General features: G+C 41.7%; 1 protein-coding gene across 1 annotated transcript in view; it reads left to right on the top strand.

The window, feature by feature from the left end:
• The window catches only part of LOC308299117 (E3 ubiquitin-protein ligase LRSAM1-like), a gene marked incomplete at its 3' end in the record, with an annotated part of 25,476 nt that extends 16,012 nt beyond the window's left edge, over nucleotides 1–9,464 (top strand). The window contains exons 13-15 of the mRNA XM_080742841.1: nucleotides 1–15; nucleotides 2,995–3,221; nucleotides 8,964–9,464. The exon at nucleotides 1–15 is cut by the window's left edge and continues 56 nt beyond it. Coding sequence (XP_080598967.1) covers nucleotides 1–15; nucleotides 2,995–3,221; nucleotides 8,964–9,464 — 743 coding nt within the window. The remainder of the gene's footprint in view (nucleotides 16–2,994; nucleotides 3,222–8,963) is intronic.
• Nucleotides 9,465–15,000: the final 5,536 nt, after the last annotated feature.

Raw genomic sequence — 15,000 nt, forward strand, 5'->3', positions numbered from 1 at the left:
AGAGAGAAGTGGCAGGTCAGTTATTCATTATTATTATTATTATTATTATTATTATTACCCTTATTAATTAGTATTTATAATTATTACTGTTATTTACTACTACTGTTGAACCAAACGGTACATTTTCCCGTCCTGGGTTTAGGCTCAGTGGGGGTGGATTCTCTTTACAGTGTATTGCATATCCGGTGTAGAACGGATACGGAAACGGTCAGTGTGCGAGCGTAGAAAGTGACAGTGGAAACTACCGGATGCAGGAGGCGGGCTCTAGACCGGATGTGAGCCCTGAGCAGTGAATAGACACCACGTGTGTTTTCTCCTTCCTTCGCATCTTCCCCGACGCCGGGGGAAAAAGGCCTGTGATTGGCTAGGCTTCATCACGTGGCACACACTGCTTACGCCACACCACAGTTAGTTCCCCATAGAACTCGGTTACCCCTGCCCTGCTCCTTCATTAAAGCGGATCATATTCCTGTGTAACACCAGGACGCAGACGCACACAATTCAATTCAAAGGAGCTTTATTGGCATGAGAAAACATACGTTTACATGGCCAACGTAAGCAAAACTATAATAAAACAGTTGAAAACAGGGAACATACATAGCCTACAATAGGAGGGTTTTTTGATTGATTGAAGACTTTATTGTCAGTTTGCATAGAAAAAGTTACAGTTTCATGACGGTACAGTTCACTGGTACAAGGTCTACTAAAAGGAGATACAAGAAATCCTTCAAGACAGAAAGATAGAACACAATACTATGCAGAAGATATCATCAAGAGAAAAAACTGAACATATAAAATATAAAAGGTGTTTACAGTAGAAATGGGGAGGTAAGGATACACTGTGTCTTTTACCAGTTTCAAGTGGCAGCCGCCTCTTAAAGGGATATTTCACTTTCAAAAAAACTTTTGGTCATTTTATTGTTTAGTCAGGCTTTTATGAACACCCTGAACAGTTTCTAATTTGCTTGATTCAATATTTAGATATTTGATGTAAATGTTATCAGGCCCTCCTCCTGCAGGAGGCCTCCCCATACACACCCATTGTAACTTCAAACTCCATTTTAACCATGATAGATTCATTAAAAACACCCATTATTTTTTCGGGGTTCTCATAATACCCTCCTAATATGTGAGCAGGCAGTGTTTTTTCAATATCTTTTTTCATTTAGTTTAAATAATATTTTATTGTATTACATTTTTTCCATTTTCCAAAATAATTATTAAAAATAAATGAAAAAAAGTTATTGAAAAAACACAGCCTGCTCACGTATTAGGAGGGTATTATGAGTCACCAGAAAAAAATAATGGGTGTTTTTAATGAATCTATCATGGTTAAAATGGAGTTTGAAGTTACAATGGGTGTGTATGTGGAGAGGCCCTGGGCCTGGAGGGCCTGGTAACATTTACATCAAATATCTAAATATTGAATCAAGCAAATTAAAGACGATAAAATGACCAAAAGTTTTTTTGTGGCTTTTCAGACCGTTTTTTAAAGATACATATTGGATACATAAATTATGTACATCAGGGGTCTTCAACGTTTTCAGACCAAGGACCCCTTAGTTGAGAGAGAGATGAAGCAGGGACCCCCACAACCTGTTCATAGATTCCATATAGTTTAATCAGTCAATACTTAATACACTTTACCTTTCACTCTGTACTTAGTCTGCTCTTTTTCCCCTCTACACCAAACCTCTTTGCCCAAAATAGCTGATCTACAAGCTCACAACGCCTCGCTGCGAGAGTCGTTGTGAGCTTGTAGATCTGATATGTTTGGCTAACGTTCTCAGAATATGGACGCTAGGGTTCAAGTGGTTAATATAAAAAAAGAGAAAAAAAGGTTTCTATCACTCAAAGATTTGGAGGACCCCCTGTAGTAACTCTGGGGACCCCCTAGGGGTCCCGGACCCCCTGTTGAAGACCCCTGATGACTGATGTACATAATTGATAAGCTCCAGCTGACCATCAGGTGTGTGTGTGTGTGTGTGTGTGTGTGTGTGTGTGTGTGTGTGTGTGTGTGTGTGTGTGTGTGTGTGTGTGTGTGTGTGTGTGTGTGTTTTCAATGTTTTTTGACATCAACTACAAAGGCACGGGTAGCAACTGTCTGAAGGTGACTTTTCATATCAATGTTGAAGGAGGCTAGGGATTTGCTCTCTAAGGCTTGTGGAAGGACGTTCCACATGTTGATGGTGTAGCAGGAGAACGAGTTAGAGCCTTGTTTAGTGTTAAATCTACTGTTGGAAAAGTTTGGTTAATATTATTGTACCAATGTTGTCTTAAGGTCAAACTACTGTACATGACAGATCATTTATTAGTTGTGCTGTTTGTCTCTCTATGTTCCAACACTAAACTATTGTTATTCTAACATTGTTATGCACGTGATGAGATATGCTCCACTGCAGGTCTGTTCAAAGGATGTTGACCAGAGAAATGATATGTCAATAATGTCATACTGCCCAGAACACTGGATAACACATTGGTATTGTCCTTCTGGCTACTGGGCCCAACGACACCAAAACATTTGATATCCACTGTTATGTTATAATTGTCCAATCAGAATGTGACCAATGTATTCTGTAACTCCATATATCGGTGAAATGATGTCTTGTATGGGCAGAAAGCAACTATGGGTGAACTATTGACTTGCCTTACGGTACCTTGAACTCTGAACTATCCTGTTAATACCATTATTTCAAAGGGACTCATTGGTGTGCTGCCTCTTTCTTGGACTCTGACTCTAACTGTGATTTGACTCTGTGGGTGGAAAGGTCTTCTGGAAATGGTTTACTTTCTAGGGAATTAATCTAAAACCCATCATCTATGTTGACGTTATGTTACAGTAGCACTGGGAATGTGGAGTAGGGGGGGGGGGGGGGGGGTGACACTAGGGACAGGTCGAGTTAACAGGTCTGGTCCTGTGTAGGGTTAAGGAGCCTCAGGCAGAGAGAGAGAGAACTATGGCCATAGTGGACTTCAGCAGGTCTGGTCCTGTAGGGTCTGGAGCATCAGTAGTAGCAGTAGTCCTGTGTAGGGTCTGGAGCCCCAGGCAGAGAGAGAACTATCATGGTGGACTTCAACAGGTCTGGTCCTGTAGGGTCTGGAGCTCTCAGGCAGAGAGAGAACTATGGGTGATGGGTCTAAAGGAATCTCTCCGCCCTTCTCACTCTGACACTGTGTCTCTGTTGACTCTACAGAACAGCAGTGAGCATCCGAGCAGACAGGTAAGAAAACAATACAATTCAATAATGATCTACATTTAGCTTTTAGCTTTGAAACGGGTGAAAATCACTCTTTACAATTGTTCTCCATCATGTCTCTTCGGCTTTCCCTTCTTTAGAGAACCATTATTTGTAGTGTTTTGCCCAAACAGGGCAACACACTTTAGGTTAGACTTTATTATTTAAGTAAAACCAAAAGGATGGTTTAAAACTAAACATGATTAATGAAAACTAGGTTTAACGTTTGGTGCAACTGGATTAAAAGATGAACCTTGATTTAAACCAGGTTAAGGCTTAATCCGTGTCGGTGCAAGCCGCCCTTAAATAACAAAGTTTGAGCGACCAGCTTCATTGGTAATTGGGAAGAATCATTTTCTGTAGAGAACATATTATATATATTGTAATATATGTATTGTTGTATAATTCATATTGTGAGAAAATGTTCCCCATGACTGCTATATCCATATCCATATATGGAGCTACTGTATATCCATATCTGGAGTTTGTGATGTCAGATGGTACTGGCCTCATTCGGTTGTATTTGAAAGAGAACTTAATGAAATGAAGTGAGAAATGAATGGCAGAGAAATGGACTGATTTTGAGAATGTTGTTTAATGTTACAACAAATACAACTGCACTAGAACAGTGGTTCCCAAACCTTTCATCTCAAGACCCAAAAGAGACACCAGTAAGACTCCCTAAGAGCAAGAAGTGACCTCGCACCAGTGTTGATTTTGTCGACTAAATGACAAACTATGACGAAAAATGTTTGTCGACTGCGTTTTTTTCAAAGACGAAAAATAAATAAAAAATAAATAAAAACTAAGCTGTGATGACTAAAACTAAGACTAAATATATTGACAATTTCGTCAACAAAATAAAAACTAGACTAAAACGTTAATAATAATAATAAAACTTTATTTGTATAGCACCTTTCATGACATGAAATGCAGCTCAAAGTGCTTTACAGAGCATAAAATGAAGCACACGTGCTTAACAGAGAAAAAGTAAAATAGAAATAAAAAATACATAAAAAAAGAGATAAGTAAAATGATTACAATAAAGCAAGAAAAAATAAAAGCATAGAACATTGAAGAACAATTTCAGAGCCGTGCGGACGTCAATAGCAGCACAGGGATTCAAAAATTTAGCTAAAAGCAAGAGTAAAGAAATAGGTCTTGAGCTGTGCTTTAAAGCTATCCACCGAGGCTGCCTGTCTTAGGTGTAGTGGTAGTTTATTCCAAGCTGTCGGTCCGTAGAAGCAGAAAGCTGCTTCACCATATTTTTTATATGTCATTGTTGGCACCTCAAGTAGGTCTGCACTAGAGGACCTGAGTGGGCGGGTTGGAACATATCTATGCAGGCTGTCATAGAGGTACGAAGGTGCCAGACCATTTAGAGCTTTATAAACAAGTAAAAGAATTTTAAAATCAATCCTAAAAACAACCGGGAGCCAGTGTAGCGACGCTAAAACTGGAGTAATATGTTCTCTTATCTTAGTTTTTGTTAAAACTCTGGCTGCTGCATTTTGAACAAGTTGTAATCTGTCAGTTGTTTTCTTTGGCAGACCAGAGAGAAGTGCGTTGCAGTAATCAAGCCGAGAGAAAACAAAAGCGTGGATCAGCGTTTTTGCATCGTTCAGCGACAGATAGGCTCTAATTCGCGCAATATTTCTAAGGTGAAAGAAGGCAATCTTCGTGACATGATTAATGTGTGTATTAAAATTTAATTCAGCATCAATGATCACCCCCAGGTTCTTAACAGAGGTGTTACTTTCTTTAGCCAGGTTACCAAGTCTATTTATTATTGATTCTCTCTGGGCAGTAGAACCTATTATGAGAACTTCTGTCTTGTCCTCATTTAGCTTGAGAAAGTTCTCACTCATCCAGCATTTTATGCTGGACACGCACGTCAACAATGGGTCTAGAGCACAGGGGTCGTCCGTAGCCACCGAAAGGTACAACTGGGTGTCATCAGCATAGAAATGGAAATTCACACCGTGAGCGGAAATAAGTTCTCCCAGCGGCAGTATATAGAGGGAGAATAATAAAGGACCAAGAATCGAGCCCTGTGGAATACCAGAGCAGATGTTGTGTTTGTTTGACTCGAAGTCAGCTAGATTAACAGAGTAGCTTCTGCCTGTCAGATAAGAGCAAAACCAGGACAGAGCTGTCCCTGACAGCCCTACCCAGTGTTCGAGACGTTGTATTAGAATTGTATGGTCAATTGTGTCAAAAGCCGCCGATTGGTCCAGCAGTAGGAGAACGGACACATTTTTGTTATCAGCAGCCACCCTAAGATCATTAATAACTTTTAAAAGTGCAGTTTCTGTGCTGTGTCCTTTCCTGAAGCCGGATTGGAATTTGTTGTGCACCTTATTGTTCTGCAGAAACACATCCAATTGATGAAAGATAATTTTTTCTAGGACCTTGCCCAGAAAAGGCAAATTAGAGATGGGTCGATAATTATCCAGCACGGACGGGTCAAGGTTGGGTTTTTTGAGTAAGGGTTTAACTACAGCCGTTTTCAGTGAGTCTGGAAAGACACCTGATTGTATAGAGCTGTTTACTATTTTTAGGATATCTTCAATAACACAGTCTACAACCTCTTTAAGAAACGGCGTGGGTATTGCATCCAGCGAGCAAGAAGACGATGTCATTTGCGATATGGTTTTACGAAGTTCCTCTTCATCAATTGCACAAAATGATACTAGGCTCCCCCTAGATTTATCGATGCTTTTACACATGGCACCATTAACCGCATTTGCATTTGTGACAGTATTATTCGTAATACCAGCTCGAATGTTAACAATTTTGTTGTCAAAGAAGGATGCAAACTCATTACACTTTGCTTTAGAGGCAGGGAGTGACTGCTTGTAGGACTGGGGGGGGTTTAAAAGGCGTTCAATGGTAGAGAATAAGACCCTAGCATTGTTCTTATTCTCATTAATAATTCCGGAAAAATAGGCCTGCCTAGCCAGACGCATGGTTTTATTATAGGTGGCTGTTGACGCCTTAAATATCTGTAGGTGGATAGTTAATTTATTTTTTCTCCAAGCTCGCTCTGCTCTGCGGCATTGTTTTTTGAGTGAACGTATATGATCGTTTATCCAGGGTGTTACTTTGGAATTATATTTCTTTTTAGTTTTCATAGGAGCCACTAGGAGTTAGGGAGGGACTGGTGGAGAAGAGAGTCATTTAATGTTTGGTTGCGGTGTTGCGTGCTGAAAATAGCAGATCTGCAAGCTCACAACGCGTTGCGCTGCGGCGCGTTGTGTGCTTGTAGATCGGCTATTTTCAGCACGCAACCAAGTGTAAAATCATTACGATGCCATCAAGGCCTGCCAAAATACATTTTAGTCGACTTATTAGACTAGAACTAGAATTAGACTAAAACGATAACTTTTTAGGTGACTAAATGATGACTAAAAAACTAAAAGACATTTTATTAAAACGACTATGACTAAAACTAAATCAAAAGTTGCTGTCAAAAACAACACATGGCTGCTCTGGCACCCTTCTGCTGAGCTGGTCCATCACTGTGATGTCACAACAGGTCAGCTATATCCATATATGGAGTCTGTGAGGTCAGATGTAGAGGTATTGACCAGCTCCATATATGGAGATCTAGTTGATGATCCAGTCGTCTCCATGTATGGATATCCTGGGTTTGATGATGTCAGTGTTGCGATCTCCATATATGGATATCCAGGTGATGAAAGTCAGCAGTCTTGATTTGCAAATGAATTCTGTCTTGTCTATATGGAGCATCCATATATGGGCATTGCCAAATATGGGCTTACTTAATATTGATGACAGGGATCTCCATCATATGATTGCTAGAATGAATTCTGTCTTGACCATACCTAAGCTTAGATAGGGCAACCCTAACCCATAACCTTAAGCCTAACCCTAACCCTAACCCTAAACCTAAGCTTAGGGCTGGGCAACTTTGATAATGGAGAGAGCCACTATATTTTCAGAGGGCTACAATGCATAATACAGGCAAACATAAAAAATAGCCGATCTACAAGCTCAAAACGCGTCGCAGTGCGATGCGTTTTGAGCTTGTAGATCGGCTATTTTTTATGTTTGCCTGTATTGGAATCCTGAATAATTTTTCGCTATTCTTGAATTGGAATCCTGAAAAGTAAAAATTGTATTTAATTTCAAATGCATGTAACTTTATGAGCTTAAATACATTGGCAATAAGAAATACTGGTAGCACTAGTCATTTAGCTACTACTATAGACTGAAGTAATTAAAGCCGGTCATGTTTGCAAGTTTGGAATGGTAACGGCTGAAATCAATAATATACTATTATAGTATTACCATATTAACCTGAGGGCCGCATTAAGTGAAGGTGGGGGCCGCATGTGGCCCTCGGGCCGCCAGTTGCCCATGTATGGCTTAAGCCTAACCTCAGTAAAACTAACACTGGTGAAATGCTAACCTGCCATCGCTGGTGAAAGCTAACCAGGTGAAATGCTAACCTGCCATCGCTGGTGAAAGCTAACCAGGTGAAATGCTAACCTGTGTCTTCCCGTGGGGGGAGGGGGACCCTTGCTGCCCTGTTGGCTGTAATTCAGCCTCTCTGTTAGCCAACACATGTGTGTACATAGAAGCATCATATTGGTCGATGGCCCCCCTCCCCCCACCCCCAACACCACCTATGTGTACATAGAAGCTATATTGGTCAATGGCCTGCACCCCCCCCCCCCCCCCCGACCCCCCACCTCTACAAGCTCAGCATGTCTTCATGACAAACACAACCACTTTACAATTGTGCAACACCAGCAGAGAACAGCCAATGTCATATGAACATTTTAACATTATAAATGTCACCCATTAAGACAACCAGACCTACATTAATGACAGCACACAGTTTAATCACTGCAAACTTTAACCAGCATTATTTACATTAAAGGGAAAAAACACCCATTTCCATCATTACAGTAGGTCATTAATATACCTTAGACTAGAGCAGGGGTCTTCAACAGGGGGTCCTCAGAGTTACTACAGGGGGTCCTTTAAAAACTTTGTGTGATAGAAACCTTTTTTCTCCTTTTTTTATATTAACCACTTGAACCCTAACGTCCATATTCTGAGAAATTAAAGGTGATACTAAGGGGTCCCTGCTTCATCTCTCTCTCAACTAAGGGGTCCCTGCTTCATCTCTCTCTCAACTAAGGGGTCCCTGCTTCATCTCTCTCTCAACTAAGGGGTCCCTGCTTCATCTCTCTCTCTCAACTAAGGGGTCCCTGCTTCATCTCTCTCTCAACTAAGGGGTCCCTGCTTCATCTCTCTCTCAGCTAAGGGGTCCCTGCTTCATCTCTCTCTCAGCTAAGGGGTCCCTGCTTCATCTCTCTCTCAACTAAGGGGTCCCTGCTTCATCTCTCTCTCAGCTAAGGGGTCCTTGGCCTGAACACGTTGAAGACCCCTCCCTGCCTTAGAGGAGTTGTGTTGCCTAGAACTGGAGGATTGATTGTGGGGTCATGAATAGAAAAGTACATCTTCATGATGTCATCAAAGATGTACAGTAGGATGCACGTTTGGGTGGGCCGGCCGTGGTGCAAACTGTTGTTTCTTATTTGTATACTTTTTGTATTAGTTTACCAGTCCAGCACCCAGCCTGTTATGGCCTTGGATGTGTGTTCCCTTTTGGCTGTACTTCAGCCTCTTTGTTAGCCAACATGTTGGTCAATCGCCTTCGCTTCCTCAAATGAGACTGTGTTTCCTTCTTAGATCTCTGACCACCGGTTGATGCTGTCAGTTGCAGAGCTGCACAGAGACACAGCAGACCTCCACTGGACACAGCAGACCTCCACTGGACACAGCAGACCTCCACTGGACACAGCAGACCTCCACTGGACACTGCAGACCTCCACTGGACACAGCAGACCTCCACTGGACACAGCAGACCTCCACTGGACACTGCAGACCTCCACTGGACACAGCAGACCTCCACTGGACACAGCAGACCTCCACTGGACACAGCAGACCTCCACTGGACACAGCAGACCTCCACTGGACACTGCAGACCTCCACTGGACACAGCAGACCTCCACTGGACACCAGCAGACCTCCACTGGACACAGCAGACCTCCACTGGACACTGCAGACCTCCACTGGACACAGCAGACCTCCACTGGACACAGCAGACCTCCACTGGACACAGCAGACCTCCACTGGACACAGCAGACCTCCACTGGACACTGCAGACCTCCACCAAACCACAGCAGGTAAGAACCTCTTCTCCTTCCATTCAGAACTGGAGTCTGGAGTTTCTATCCAACCTGGGTTTTGTGTCCTTGTAACTGTGAGTGAATGTGTTGGAGTTGAGTGATGGGTCAATACTGACTGACAGTGCTGGAAAAGTAGTCAATTTTTTTACTCAAGTAAAAGTATCAATACTGCAGTACAGAAATACTCTGTAAGGGTGCCCTCACACCAAAATCTGCATTCCTCCAATGCATTTCAATGATAAGGCAGCGTTCTTTGCAAAAATCCTCTGCTGGCATGAAACCGCTCCATTCTCATTGAAATGCATTGGCGGAACGTGGATTCCACTTTCATAGGTATTTTGGTGTGAGGGCACCCTTACAAGTAAAAGTCTGGAATTCAAAATGTACTTGAGTAAAAGTATGAAAAGTATTGGCATCAAACTATAGGCTACTTAAAGTACCAGAAGTAAAAGTACGAAATGTTTGAAAATGGCAGCTCTACAAGCTCACAACGTGTCGCATCGCGATGCGTTGTGAGCTTGTAGATCTGCTATTTTAGTATAAAATAGGGCTAAAGTGCTTAATGTTTGTATTATAATATCATCATTTATATCCGTGAAGTAACTAATAACTAAAGTTTTCATATAACTAAAGTACAAATACCTAAAGAATTTACTTAAGTAAATGTACTTAGTTACTTAGACCACTGCTAATGACAGCTCAGGTTTAAACCATTTATTTTCTCAATGAATTGAGTACAAAGGACACCAATGCAAACAAATAATCGGACTTTTCGGACCGATTTTGAAGGAAGTTAAGGATTTGCTCTCCTTTGGGCTTGTGGGAGGACGTTCCACAGTTTAGTGTTAGAGCAGGAGAATGAATGTTACCCTTTTTTAGAGCCAAATCTGGGTTGAACGTGATTTTCTGGGGTTCAAATCCTTTTCATATTGATTGAGTGAAGACTTTATCAACAGTTTGCAGAGACAATACAAGGTCTGCTAAAAGGATTTCTTTCCAGGAAAGTCCATATATGGCTTGTTTCCATTGAGCAGTGGTGGTAAAGTAACTATAAGTACATTTACTTAAGTACTGTACGTACAGTTTTCAGGTTTTTGTACTTTACTTGAGTATTTACAGTTTTCAGTACTTTTACTTTACATCTCGGATCCAAATATTGTACTTTTACTCCACTACATTTATTTGAAAACTTTAGTTACTAGTTACTTTACAGATATAAATGATTATATTATAAAACATACGTTAATCCACTCTAACCCTTTTCTATACCTAGGTTATTTGAAAATAGCCAAAGCGATGGACGCGTTGTGAGCTTGTAGATCGGCTATTTTCAAACATTTTGTACTTTTACTTTTGGTAGCCTACTTTAAGTATATGTTGATGCCAATACTTTCATACTTTTACTCAAGTACATTCTGAATTGTGGACTTTTACTTTGTAACAGAGTATTTCTACATTGCAGTATTGATTGCGAGTCACAGTTACTTAACTATCTAAACCTGCACTGGCTGTCAGTCCCTCCCTCCCTCCGTCTGTCACGTCACACGTCACACTTTTCCCCTACTCATATCTCCGCCACTGTTGCCCTGAAACTTTGCACACACACTCCTTGGCTGCCAAACCACAACCTCCACCCTTCATTTCTCACATGTCCCTCTTCTAGCGCCACCATGAGGCTGATTCTTGCAAGACACATTTTTTGGACACTGCTCCAACAGATTTTCCCCTAAAATCACGCAAACCGGTACACAGTATCTCTACACAGTCATGTCATCAAAATGCATCTGTCACATCTAGCGCCACCATCTGGCTGATTTTTTAAAAACAATTTTTTGGACACTGTTCCTACAGATGTTGCCCTAAAATCATGCAAAGTGGTACACAGTATGTCTAGAGTCATGTCATCAACAAGGATCTATAACATTTAGCGCCACCATCAGGCCTATTTTTACATGCAACCTGACGGTCGATAAGGGAGTCTTACTGGTGCATGTCTATTGTAATTATTCATGTCTGTTTATGAGTGTCACATTGCTTTGGGTTGCATGTCACGCACGCACGCACGCACGCACGCACGCACGCACGCACGCACGCACGCACGCACGCACGCACGCACGCACACACGCACACACACGCACACACACACACACACACACACACACACACACACACACACACACACACACACAGGGGAACAGAGGAGAGGAAGTGGGCTGTTTCAAAACGGTGAGGGGGGGTTGGGGGGGTGATCATGTGTTTGAACATGTTTCCTTGTATCAGGGTGGGGGGGCAGGGTCAGGTGAGGGGGGTGGGGGGGTGGGGGGCTTCCTTGTATCAGGGTGGGGGAGCAGGGTCAGGTGGGGGGGGCTTCCTTGTATCAGGGTGGGGGAGCAGGGTCAGGTGGGGGGGGGGCTTCCTTGTATCAGGGTGGGGGCAGGGTCAGGTGGGGGGGACGACTGTGTGTCTGTGTTAACATACTACTGTGTATTGCTGTGCATCTGTGCTTCCGCATTCACCAAATATTCGAATATTCGAATACCAAAGTCACTATTCGATGTCGTGTTCACCGAAGTCGAATATATATATATTTTTTTTTTTGTAATTTTTTATAGTGTTCTCTTAAAAAATATATAGTTTATAAAGCTTGGCTAGATAGGAAGTCATTTAGTCAGGGAAAGTTAGCTCTCAAACTGTCAAATCTGGGAATAAATTCCTTACCAAACAATTTTTTCACCAATGTGTTCGTAAAGGTGTCTAGTAACATATCTAACAAAGATTGAAATTCAACATCCCTAGCAAAATGTTTGACAGCTAGGGTAATTCTGGCTCTCATTCACTTACTATACACTGTACTATAAGGGAAAAAATCACTCCCAAAAATATGCTTTACGTGTGGTGTGAGGGGTCTAACTAGGTGTTTTTAATTATTCTGAATCCATTGCAAGCATTTGTTTGGCACGAAAAACATTCTTTGGGCTAAAAACAGACCCAAAAGAACTATGGTTTAGTGATGAGTCATCACTTTTCACAAGGTGTATGGGGCCCAAAGAATGTTTTTTCGTGCAAAACAAATGCTTGCAATGGATTCAGAATAATTAAAAACACCTAGTTAGACCCCTCACACCCCACTTAAAGCAGATTTTTGGGAGTCATTTTTTCCCTTATAGTACAGAGTATAGTAAGTGAATGAGACCCAGAATTACCCTAGCTGTCAAACATTTTGCTAGGGATGTTGAATTTCAATCTTTGTTAGATATGTTACTAGGCACCTTTACGAACACATTGGTGAAGAAATTGTTTGGTAAGGAATTTATTCCCAGGGTTTTATTAAAATTCCCTGACTAATTAGAATGAGTTGTCAATGCCCCTGGTGGATGAATATGTTAATGCTCTATACCAGGGCTTCTCAAACCTTTTTAGGCCGGGACCCCCAAAATAAACATATTTGAACTGGGGACCCCCACCCTGACAAGCACTTGGAATTGTAGGTATTACATTTAATGTGAAAATAGCTGATCTACATGCTCACAACACCTCGCAACGCGAGGTGTTGTGAGCATGTAGATCTGCTATTTTCACAATAATTGCCTCTTGCTTACTTAATATTTGACAGTTTGGGTTGGTCCTCAACATGGCCATTTAGGACTACAAATGCAACCCATGAATTTGAATTCTTTGAGGTCGAATAATTCGAATACTAAAAATCACTATTTGTGAATGCCCTAGCTTCTGGGGTCAAAACATATATGGAAATCTTTTGTAGTTCTGCCAAATCTGCCAAATCAAATCTAACCCATGCATGGGACCATGTATGGAAAACCAGGATTGGTTCTAATGGGCACGTACCTTTTTGCCGAAGCCCGAACTGGCGAAGTGGGGATTTGTCCGATACCGTAGCGATCTGGCGAACGTCTTTTTCGTTTAATTCTTTCTGGACAGGGCGTTTATCGTGCGCTTGCCCAGGCCTGGGCATAAATATAACGATTGCATTCACCACGGCTTCTTCGCGGCCACTCGCGCCTGCGGCGCTCGGGGGCGAAGAGCTGGACCAAGGTCCGCTGGCCTTCGCGCCGCTTGCAGTGTCGTGGACAATCGAGCGGCTCCGCCTGGAGCTTCGGCGTCATTTACAATAACGCCACGGGCAACAGGCGAGACCAATGCGCAAGCACTCAATAACTACGAAAAATGCCTTAAAACAGAGCCATGTTTAAGACAATAAAACGATTCGCCAGATCGCTACGGTAGGAGACAAATCCCCACTTCGCCAGTTCGGGCTTCGCCAGAACAGGATTTCCCCGGTTCTAATGATCTAAGAATGGATCTTCCAGACCTCTAGGCTGTATGAGGATGACATAACAGGAAACTTAAACACAAGGCTGTCATTTGCATAGTGTGTGTAATGCATATGCAAATGAGTTGTTGTCTCCTATAGTAACAACAACTGTCTAGCATTGAGACATCACTAACTGCAAGTCACTGTCCAGGAATCCATTCATTAATTGACCAGTGTGTGTGTGTGTGTGTGTGTGTGTGTGTGTGTGTGTGTGCGCGTGTGTGTGTGTGTGTGTGTGCGTGTGTGCGTGTGTGCGCGTGTGTGTGCGTGTGTGCGTGTGTGTGTGTGTGTGTGTGTGTCTAAACAGCTGTTTGTGTCATTTTGACCTTTGGGGTCAAGCTTGTTCCTTCTCCAACTCATTTAATGCTAATGAGTTTCCTGTTATGTCATCATCACACAGCCAGTGGTGTAAAGTAACTGAGTACATTTACTTAAGTACTGTACTTAAGTACAATTTTGAACTATTTGTACTTTACTTGAGTATTTGCAATTTCCAACACTTTTACTTCTACTCCACTACATCTCGGATCCAAATATTGAACTTTTACTCCACTACATTTATTTGAAACTTTAGTTACTAAGTTACTTGCAGGTACAAATTATAATATTATAAACATATATTAACCACTTTAGCCCTATTGTCACTCCTTCCACTGATGAGTCAGGTTGTTTCTTACAGATGTTTATTTAACACCCAAACTCCGTCAAAACTGTCAAACACAACATAAGTATAATCAGGACAAATAAACACTAACCACAACTCAAAACGTAGAAAGAAAATACATTGAAATCATATGAAATCAAGTTACCTCTCTGGCTGCATGTAACGAAAGGAATGAAGGTCCAAGAATCCCCAAAAGAACAACAAACAATAGCAAACAAACTGAAAGAAAACATGTACAATACATCAATTAAACTCATAACAAATAAAGATACAACTTAAATATGAACTTGAAAAGGTATACATGTTGGCGTTCAAACAACGAACCTGTCAGCTGCACCATGCTGAGACCAAACAATTCATGCCTCCATTCACCAGGTCAAAGACTGAGGAGTGAGCTGTCATTGTTGCCATATATGGTCATGGACCGGAAGTGACATGGAAAACGTGAAAGCAACATCCTAATGCTCTTGGAAATGAAATACCAATATAAAATATAGAAAATAACAAAATTACAATAAAGTGGCTGCAGTCACACCTATT

This window comes from Nannobrachium achirus, assembly GCF_963921795.1.
Source record: "Nannobrachium achirus genome assembly, chromosome: 15".
Classification (NCBI taxonomy): Eukaryota; Metazoa; Chordata; class Actinopteri; order Myctophiformes; family Myctophidae; genus Nannobrachium; species Nannobrachium achirus.